General features: G+C 39.6%; 1 protein-coding gene across 2 annotated transcripts; it reads right to left on the bottom strand.

Moving 5' to 3' along the window:
* Positions 1-2,230: 2,230 nt before the first annotated feature.
* Positions 2,231-10,577, bottom strand: LOC118390293 (T-box transcription factor TBX2b-like). 2 transcript variants are annotated; one of them, XM_035780720.2, is made up of 7 exons: positions 9,780-10,577; positions 8,777-9,044; positions 7,278-7,424; positions 6,223-6,299; positions 5,877-6,049; positions 4,337-4,938; positions 2,231-3,744 (listed from the first exon to the last, which is right to left on the bottom strand). In XM_035780720.2, exons 1-7 carry the CDS (start codon positions 10,139-10,141, stop codon positions 3,307-3,309), a joined length of 2,067 nt encoding a protein of 688 aa, XP_035636613.1. In that variant the 5' UTR covers positions 10,142-10,577; the 3' UTR covers positions 2,231-3,306. The 2 variants fall into 2 exon arrangements, with proteins under 2 accessions (XP_035636613.1, XP_035636612.1); XM_035780719.2 differs by having other exon boundaries at positions 5,877-6,061.
* Positions 10,578-10,983: the final 406 nt, after the last annotated feature.

Consider the following 10,983-nt stretch of genomic DNA (forward strand, 5'->3'; position numbering starts at 1 on the left):
CACAAATACAGGTGTGCCAAGCTTGTAGCATCATAACCAAGAAGACTTGAGGCTGTAATCGCTGCCAAAGGTGCTTCAACGAAGTACTGAGTAAAGGGTCTGAATACTAATGTAAATGTGAGATTTCAGTTATTTTTTATACATTTGCTAAACATTTCTGAAAACCTGTTTTTGCTTTGTCTTTATGGGGTGATGTGTGCAGATTGTTGTGGGGGAAAACATTAAATCCATTTTAGAATAAGGCTGTAATCAAGGGGTCTGAATACTTTCCAAATGCACTGTATATGAGAACTAAAAACCCAGTTAAGATATGAGCAAGGGTTCATGTATCAAGATTAGGCCTGTGGCAGGTCCAGAATACATTTTTGATTTTTTTCCTCCCTATGATCATGAGACCCAAATTTGCCCTTTACTCATTTTGAGGTTTGGATGAGGCACTAACTGACCAGGCATTGACTAAATGTTCATGACAAATAGTTTTCCTCCTCAGGACTTGGGGTCGAGAGGTGGGGGATTTCTCGCTCAGTTAATTGCGAAATAACAGAATGTAGGGCAACAATGGGCGCTAACTAAAATTAGTTTTGTGATTATCCTTGTAGAATAAAGGCGACAGGGCTCACTAATTAGGAGCTGTGTCACTGAGGTCCTAGTCAGTCTTCGTGCGCGGGTGTGTAGAGGTTGTGGGGCCGGCAGGCAGGCGACAGGCGCCGGTGCCTGGACAAAGGACTGTCTGCTGCTGGGTTGCAAGGATTCCAAAGTCCCAGTCCCGGCGAAACACCCTGCCGCGACTCTTAACCCCTTCACTAGACGGTGCCATTTCCGTCAACTCTCTCTCTCTCTCTGTTACACACACCGTTTTAAGATCAGGCTAATGACTGTATATGATTATTTTCACATTCGTCAACTAGCTTGCAACATTTTAGCTTTTTTTACGTCTTTAGGCTACAGACAAAAAAGGAAGTGGTGCGTTGCAACGATAAGCCTATTTGAGCATAAACATCACCTTTGAATATACATTTCCAATATATTGAACGATATTGACTTCTAATTTGTAGGATACAGTTTTAACTCTCGAAATAGGAACGACTAAATTGGTTGTTTGTGTGTAATAGAAGTTTAGAATACTTTTAAAATAACTGTACAGCCAATAGGGTATGTATAAACAATTACAGATATGGCCCCAATAATACAATGCAAAAGGCAGAAACTCAAAAACTTAAATAAACAATTATGCACTAGGTTTGATAAAAAAAAAAATCTAAATGGAGGTGAGGGAATAATGAAAAACCTAGAAAAATGATATACATTTAATTATTTATGTGATTTTGTGATAACATTTCGTATCCAACAATGTTTTTGTAGTGTAGGCTAACATTGAGCTAGGCTAGAATTAAAATGTGAGATAAAAAAAATAAAAAATAATAATGTACTGAGAGATCAGTCTGGACTCAGGTGTAGACGAGACCAGGCTGGATACATAGGCCTATGATATACTCGTTTTTAAGAGCTATTGGATTTCACTATTTAGCCATACATTTGTAAAGACCTCAGTTCTTTTGATGCTGAGGGTGTACTATTTAATCAACGACGGCAGGGGGCGGAACACAATTTATTTTTTGCAATGTTGGGTTTCAATAAAAGGTTCCAGAAAATATTATTGGTAGGTCATATTGAATATTACGATACATTTTAAGATGTGTTATTGATTCGATACACCCATCACAATATCAAAGAAACAATGTTCAAAGTTGTACTTTTTCTTTATAGTAATTACGGATTACAACTTTGATTTTGGTCAAACTTGTCATGTCAAACCAACTGAAACCTAGGCTTGGTTTGAACCTACTGTTAAACATACAGGGACATATTGGCAATTAAAGGAAGGATCTGGTTTGAAAGAATAAAATATACATATATTTTTAATTATTTCAAAAAGTAAAAATATTGTTTAAACGAACTAATTGCACTCTTAGGCCTGTTGTAACCCACCTAAACTCCATAGTTTGTCAAACGTTTGCTTTGACGTTAAAGCTATAGGGGTCAACGCTATTGAACATGCAAAAACTGTTGCAAGAAAAATAATATTTGCTCTTATTATCAAGGAATAAAGCCTGTAAGGCATTACCTTGTTCTTTTTGTCAAGCCTTTAATCTAATTCCCAAACATGTAATTTACAAGGCAAGCTTATCAATAAACGAAGACAATGAAGTAACTGATACAAAACATCACCTGAATGACACATTCATTTTTATTTAAAGTGTGAGGAGCTCAACAAAAGCATATTAATGCATATGAATTTACCCGAATAAACCAGCATAAAAGATACCAATTGAGCTACCTCTGACGAGGTAGTCTTCAGTGCTGGAGAAAAAGAAACCTGAGTTTTCCCTGCCAAATGAACAGTGCTGCGCATTGTATCGCAAAACAATGTTTCATCAACAGCATCCGAAATCTTTGGGATGTCCCTAACCCTAACACTAACCCTAACCTTAACCCATACCCCAACCTTAACCCATAATCTTACCTTAACCCTTACCCCTACCCTGACCCTAACCTTAATCCGTCCCTTAACTATTTTAAAATGCAACTTCAATGGGGTAGGGACGTCCCAAGGATCCCGGATAGCATGGACCGGAAAGGGTATGCAGGTGGCACGCATTTCCTTCGTATTTCATCTCACTGGCGGGGATAAACAGCAATGCATCACAAACATTTGAAACTCATTCGGTTAACAACAAACTCTAAATAGTGTTCATGTACAATATATTTCCATGTAAAAGGGGAAATTATAAATGCAACAAGTTGAAATCTAAGTAGTATATACACGCCAATGTACAGATTTGAATAAATTAATAACAAGTTGCGTATTATTTTATCCTTATATTTACAGAATTTATTTTCTTGGAAACATAAATAATTCAATCAGATTAATGTTTCATGTTGTGAGTTACAAATGTCTTTCCAAAACAGCTTCAGAAACCAGTTTAACTGTGTCTCCGTTCCATCCCTTTTGAAATCTATTGTAAATGTATTTTTGGGGTGTAGCTTTATCCTTATCAATAGCCTAGCGAACAGCCCCAACATCCTCTGTTCATCCTCCGTTCCTCCTTCAGGAGCCGAGATGCTCTCCATACACATGCAGCAATCCTACACTGACGTAAAAAAATGAATCTATATCACCAATAGTATGTAATTTGATGAATTCACCTCGTCAGCCCATATCCATCCATCTCACTCTCAGAACAACTGTGTATATAGCCCGACAGAATCGTGTCAAATATACCTTGAATTAACAGGTGGTTTTGGTCACTTTGGAGCGTCAATGGCAGGAGACATTTCTCTGGGTTGTTCCAGTCCTCTGACCAGCCTCTGTATATTTTGCAGTTCGTTAGTGGAATCCTTCTTAGATGTTTTGGGGGATGCCGTCCTCTGGCTGGCCACTTTGTGACTGTGGTGCTCAGATACAGGACTTGTTTCTCTGCTGCCTGACTTGGACAGGTCGGATGGTGCGTTGATGCTGCCCGGCAGCCCTGTGGTGAGCAGGTTTGTGCTTGAAGGAATAGATGTGGGTATCTGATAAGGGTTGAATCGCAGCCGTGGTCGGGAGGTGGTGATGAAAGGGTTTCTGCCCAATGAGGAGGCTGCGGTGCAGGAGGGGAGGGCCGAGGCCGCAGCAGCTGCTGCAGCTGCCATGTAGGTGTATGGATACGGGAACAGTCCTCCAAAAGGTGGCATCGAAATTCCCTGTGTTCAAAAAATGATGGCGTTATTATATATGCACAAATGCTACAAAGACAGAGTTCCAGGCCTGTCATACTTCTTCGATGTGCATGGATGTTTTGTTGTTGAACCATTTACCCTGAAAACCTTTTAGAGTTACATTTTTGTTTAATCGAAAACTGTAGCCTACAGGCTATTCAAAATAATATAAACTACTACCATTACAAAAGTAGCCCTATGTCTATCCATCATTTTAAAAAGCATATTATTATGTTCTCAATCCAATCCCCAAAAAAAGGCACCCACAAAGTCCCAGTTTTGTTTGGAATAACCAAATATAGGCGGCTTTTATTCATTATCCATAAAGTCATACATCTACATTAAATATACTGAAATTATTTATTATGAATGCAATTGAAGGTGATGCTAAAAAGACACTTCAATTGCAGAAGTTTGTGCAGGAAAACTCATAGAAATATGAAGTGTTCCTGAGCTATATCTATTGTGATGTAATTCGTTGTTGGGAATACATTGTTATTATTAGGGCCTGCATGCATTGCTGCTGTCATGCATGCTTGTCTGTTGAAATTAGTTAGAGTATAAGTTAACTTTTTACCTGAGATGCTAGCATGTGCTGTGACAGGTGGAACGGGAAGTGACTATGACAGCCCGCGCTTTGAGAGGAAAGGCTTCCGTTTTCCAGGCCATTCGCTCCAGAAACAGATGTCAACAGATGCCCCATACCCATGGTGGAGAATGCCCCTGGTGCCATCGCAAACTGTCCGGGGTGGAACAACATTTGTCCCGTATTCAAAGGGTTAAAGAACTGTTGACTGTGCAAACCAGAAAATGCCAGACTCTGCAGGTGACTCGCACTAAAGTGTGATGGGCTCTCCGTCTGTACCATCAAAGGAGAAAACCCATCTTTCACCCCACTGATGCCCCCACTATCCGTGTTGTTCTTTGTAGGTTCCGTCTCTTGGCGGTGCTTATGATCTAACTTGTCCTTTTCAAGATTTCGAATACTGAACACAGAGTCGCTCTCTTTCCTTGAACCCAGGTGTTCGCTCTTTTTTTCCAAAAGAATCCTATCCCTCACTCTGTTATCGCCTTTAGGGCTGAGAGGAGAAGTTGGTTCAGGCCCGGGGCTGCTGGCTGCGATGGAGCGCTCCTCTTGTCGGTCAAGCTCCTGATCACTGTCAGTGCAGTTCTTGTCGTCTGTAAAACATTATATCAAACTTCCATTAACCGATCTACATTTTATGATACACTATAATAGAATGTATTTAAAAACTCTCAAGTCTAACTTAAAGGCTTTACATAGACTATAGCACAATTAAAGCAAAAATAACTAGAGGTTATGATATGTAGGTCTAGCCTATGTATAGCTTCCAGTATGCTAAAACCATTTAATATCACAACCAGCACATGCGTGGCATTAATTTATATATTATTTGAAGGAAGGCGTCGTGATGTAGTGTTAACATTAATTTCAGAACCACTTCCCTTCTGCTCGTAAAAACGTTTGGTTCGCTGGTAAGATTGGCATACATTTTGTTTTAAAGTCGTTCTATAAAGTTTCCGCAGTTGAACTAGAGACCTTCGTTTAGTGCTTGGTTGATAATCGAATGCATAACTATCGAATAATGATCTGAAAACCATACTACAGTACTACAATCAAGGGGCTGAATGTGTATGGACCTGTCAGTAGATGGCGCATTGGATCACGTTACACTGATGCATGAAGCCTAGCTTTCATGTTCTACAGAGATATTGATACGTAAAATAGTATACTGTGGGTAAAGAAATCATCTTGTCTGCTATTATTTCTCCTTTTAATTTATTTAATATTATTTTATGTTGTACCACACGTTTATACATTCTACTTAACTCTAAACTAATGTCACAACTGAGCACATAGCAATCACAGATTTACCCACTTTCTCGCGTTTTCTTCTTTTCTCCTACAAATATTATTTTTTCCTCTCTTATCCAATTGTAAACCACCCAATTATCCTCAGGTTAATGACACATAATAACAACCTTAAGGTTTGTTCCCATTTGTGTTTATAATTTCTTAATTACTGGCATCTTCAAAATGACCAATTTGGTGGACATGAAAAGTAATGTAAACAACGCTTTATGAGCAGTCTTACCTCGACTGGTTCGGTTGAACCTCAGTGGACTAGTTACATGTCCCAGTGGAGAATGAACCGAGTCCCCTCCGGTGGTTTGTTCAAAGGAGGAGTCATCTGAGTCGGCACAGTCCCCGTCCCCTTTAAGGTCCCGGTCCTCATACATGCTCAGCGATGGAAGGGTTAACTGCTTCCTGCAGACCGGACTGAGATTAGTTAATGCATCTGTATTTTGATCGAATCACTAGACAATAATGCTTGGTCTGCAAATTATTGTTGTTTATCCCAATGGGACAATTATTTTCAATTTATGGTCATATTTTCAGGTTAATCTTTTTTTTATTCAATAACGAATAAAATAATATACCTCTTTTCCCGTCGTCCATTTCCCGTGTCTCTGAACCCTTTAGCAAATGGGTTGTGATCAATTTTGAGTTGTGTAATCTGTAGAGAACACGAGAGTGCACGGCATCAACAATGGGATCCTGAAAAGACTGACATGTAATTTCAAATGTACTATTCTTGGCCTACCACTAATAACAATAATACAAATAATAATAATTATGCCAATGATACGCAAAATGATTCATCAATAAGCATTATTGATGGAATAATATTTGTAACAATAGAAATGTTTTGGTGCTGGGGACTGCTGTGCTTGTTATCTCCTGGGCTCTAGAGGCAAGACAAGCATCTCTGTCGATGAAGTGTAGTTACTAAAGCTTCTCAATTATTCATTCTTCTTCTTAAAGGAAAGTACTATACCTAACATTTCGATTAGCATTACGCTGATGGTCATTTTCTCAGAGACGGAATGCTACTTTTTATTGCAAGCTACTGTTTAAACTTTAATTGCACACATACACGGCCTTGTTTATTTAGGAACAATACTATTCGTTCATGTATTCATTTTCGTCTGTCCTTTTGAGTTTTTAGAAGCTGTGTGTGTTCATGCTTTGCGTTAGTGGATTGCATGCTTTGATTGTTCAGAACTGTGTTGGTGTCTCCATGCAGTAGCCCAAAGACATAGTGAGGATAAGTGCCTAATCGATTGTGACTCTGTACCATACATTTAATGATAGCAACAAGCCCACTCGGCCTTCAACATGTACTCCAATTCACATCAACAGGGAGGGGTTGCTATAGCCAACATTACGCATATAAAATAAGTTATTGAGACTAAAACATTCCACATTAAAGTTAACTGACACCTCAGGTTCAACTATCAGCATATGTGTGTGTGTGTGTGTGTGTGTGTGTTACACACTTACACACACACACCACAAGTTTATAAAAACTCAAACATAAATAGAACAGGTCTAATTTAGAATACACAGTAGTGTTTACACATCCAGCAGTCAATATTCAATATTACAACATTTAACATAGACGTTTCGCATATTATCTTCTGGTAAAGCTTACCTTGTCATTCTGATATGCAGTGACAGCGATAAAATCTGTCTCTGGAAAAACATATGTCCGGAAGGTGCTGTAAGGGAGCTTCAGGATGTCGTTGGCCCTCACTATATGAAATCTGGGCTGGTATTTATGCATCGAATTCAGGATAGTCTGAGAATGCAAAGAAACAGAAAATATGTTAAGGTGATCATGCTGATACACGTTTTGGTTTGAACTGAGATGACGAGGACAATAACAATGATGACTTCGTTGATTTGTTGGCACTTGTATTTCTTGTGTTATTGCAGGGAACTTATGCATTCCACCGAAACACACACCGTCTTAATAATGCACTATTTATTTGTATAGGGCGGTGATTTCCTCTACAGTAAAATATAACAAATGTAGGCCTACTACAAAAGTTGGTGTACTATTTCGAGCGTTTATGCTGACAATGCAGACTGACGGAATGTTCTGCATTGGGGCACAGCCCCTAACATCCAGGTTCTAATGTGGAACTAACGATTCTGATTATGCCTTATCATTAGCCGTATTACATGTATAGGCCTATATAAACCCGTTACGTGGGATTATGCATTTATATTAACTTTTCTCAAATGTTTTACTGCACTTGTCAATTAATATTAACCTATGAAGGATTTGCAACATCTTTGAAAATGTCAACAGCTTTTGTAACGCTTTGCCTACTTTGATTTGTCCTAACCTGCATTAGACATGCAAAAAAAAGAGCAAGCAACAATAACTGAATTACTGTTTATCAAAAATACCATAAAATCAAATATGTATTAAATTCATATTCAAAATAGTGCCCTATTACAGCGATGTAGACAGTAGTCTATTGGGAAGAATTTGGGGTACCAAGTTGTTATTGCTTTTGCATGTAAGTCTTGGGTGAGTATCTGCTACCATTTCAAAGCGCCCCACTTGCAATCTTTTTATCCAAATTTCACTGAAAGGAAACATTACCGTAATCAATTCAAGAGAGATCAAGTCTGCCCTATGTCTTTGACCTGGTTCTAGCTACTTGACTTAACTGCAAACTTTGTCACTCTGCTCCGCACCGAAATATACCACGAATTAAATATTTTTAAAGACAATAAATCAAATCTGAACCACTGTTGTTGAGCCTTAAAACTATTTTGGAGATGCATGGTGGGTTACTGTTGTCCTATCAATATTTTTGTGATTTTCTAATGCATCATTTTGCATTGCTATTGGTTATGAATAAAGGTTAAATCATTTATGTTATAGCCTTCAAAAACATTACAAATATAGATTATTCTAGGCCTACTATTGACCTCATAATAATATGTACCATAATTAAATTAGGTCTAGGCCCTACATTGAATCCAAAAACCTGTGTTATGTGCGTCTACAAAATAGCAGGAATATCCGTAATATCGGCATTTTGAACCCTTGTCAATAGCCCGGGTTAGTTTTACACAAAAGGCAAATTCATCTTTAATCGAAGCATCATCAAATTAAATCAAGAAATTACGTACAAATCCATGCTTGTCGGATATATTATTAGTCAACTTGAGTTTATGAAATGCAACAGGCTTCGCCATCCACTGCTCCCCTGTGGCAGGGCTGTCCGGATGGATGTACATTCGTTTGGGCATCTCCGGGTCGGCTTTCCCAGCTACCATCCAACGCGAGTTGTGGAACTTGTAGCGGCAGTCGTCAGCAGAGACTATATCCATAAGGAGGATATACTTGGCTTTCTTATCAAGCCCATTGACACGAACTTTGAATGGGGGAAACATCCTCCTGCAATAGAATAAAACAATAAAACACTGGGCCTTTCAATCATCTGGCTTAAAATCATGGCATTCGAAAAATAACAATATTTGGATTTTATGCACGTTGATTGTACTATACCTAACTGTAAACACATGATATTTCTAATGGTTTCTTTGAGAAGAAAATAAAGGTTATCCAAAGTACTGCCAAAACCGAGGGGGTGTTGGCTATACCAAGATGTCTACGGGCACGCCTTGGAATTCAGCACTAAAGTTCGCCTACAGAGCCCAAACTTACTACATTCATCTTCAACTACACTTGTTTCGACACATGTGTGCATTGTTTAATTGATTTAATTTGCTCATTCGTTTGTTATTCTCGTGTTAGGTCTATCCCTATAATGTGTAAACAGTAGGCTATGCTTATCCCAAATCACTCAATAGCCATACTTTCATAAACAGTTATATTTCGATAATTAGGGGTGCAATGTAAATATAGATCTGTGCTTTTTTGGAGACAATAGTTGGCTACTAATGCAGTAGCCTAGGAACCTGCAAATCTCTCATAAATATTTGAAAGCATTTGGCAGCACCAGCGACACCGCCTTCGGGATTACTATTACTTGACCAAGTATGACTATCACTATGAGTGATTCATTTATAACCATTTCCTAATAACATAACTTTACTCACCACTGCACATAACATTGCCTATAATATGCACGCATAACATTAGCCTAACTCAACGGAAGCATGTCTTTACCTTCCTGATTTCGTAATAACCATCTCGGTTCCTATTTTGTGAAATTGGTCCCATAAATCCTTGGCCTCCAGGTTGACTTTGGGGTCGTCCTCCACCTCTTCCTCCGGCTCCAAGCTCTTGAGGGAGCGGAGGTGAGCCGCTTGATGGTGATGACCCAACGCCGCGTGGAGTCCCGCTTCCGCGGCACCAGATAAAGCATGGCCTGATAGAGGTTTGGTGAGAGCGCCGTGAGACAACGTCAGTCCAGGGAAAAATGAAGGCTGTGCAGCTGCAAGGAAGGCTGACATAGGAAAGTCGGTCGGCCGGTGAGCGTGGAAAGGGTGATAAGCCATGGCAGTCCCTGTGTAAACTGGATCTCTCATCGGTGCATTCAAAAATTGATATAGAATGATTATACGCTATTTATGTCCACCCTCAGTAGACGTAGCCTATTGGTGTGTGTATCCAAAAGACAGATGTCTTCGTAAATCGAGCAGAAATATAAAAGTAGTTTCGCGTGCTCAACCAAGAGCGAATGCGTCCCAGACGTCTCTAACAGACCGAGGGAAGAAATTAGTGTACTGTTACTCCTGATGCTCGGTTCCCACACAGCACCGTGATAATATCCGTCGAAGAGACGGCATCGACACCTCGAGATTAGAGCTGGGCTTCGCTTCTTATTCACCCAAGTAACTTTCGGAAAAAGAAAATCACTCTTTACTCGGATTGGGAGTTCGAATTGAGAGGTCTTGCTCTGACCACCGTGGTATAGTGACTGTCTAACATGTCTCTCCTCCCCGGATCCCGACACTAATGAACCAAGCCCACTTGATTGCCGATTTTACGCTTTCCGGACCAATTGTGGAGCTCTATAGGCGTGGTTTTGACAGCTTCGGCCAAGATCCGTAAGGGGGGTGGGGGCTAAAAGGTGTCGGAAGCATTAGCAGTAAGAAAACATGTCAACAGAATAAAATATTAACCAATGACATAGTAAAGATCTGGAAATCCCTCCCCCAAACTTCGAATCGAGCACCAGGGCTGGCTTTTACTGCACGGCCGGTGAAGAGGACGGATCCTCCGACTGCCTAGTCGTTTCGTGAAGCTTTCACACTGTGGGGGTACCAGCCTATAGCCTATACATCCTATCTAAAATCTTGACTGGGTTGAAATTATTCGGTCAGTAAAACCTGATTTGAAAACATGGCATTCAGAGGGCTACTAATGA

Source organism: Oncorhynchus keta, chromosome 11 (genome assembly GCF_023373465.1).
Source record: "Oncorhynchus keta strain PuntledgeMale-10-30-2019 chromosome 11, Oket_V2, whole genome shotgun sequence".
NCBI lineage: Eukaryota > Metazoa > Chordata > Actinopteri > Salmoniformes > Salmonidae > Oncorhynchus > Oncorhynchus keta.

Coding starts and splice junctions, on each gene's coding strand:
- LOC118390293 (XM_035780719.2), bottom strand. CDS start 10,141: ATGAGAGATCCAGTTTACACAGGGACTGCCATGGCTTATCACCCTTTC. Junction 7,425..8,776: donor TATCCGACAAGCATGGATTT/GTACGTAATTTC, acceptor TTGCATTCTCAG/ACTATCCTGAATTCGATGCA. Junction 3,745..4,336: donor AGCACATGCTAGCATCTCAG/GTAAAAAGTTAA, acceptor TTTTGAACACAG/GGAATTTCGATGCCACCTTT.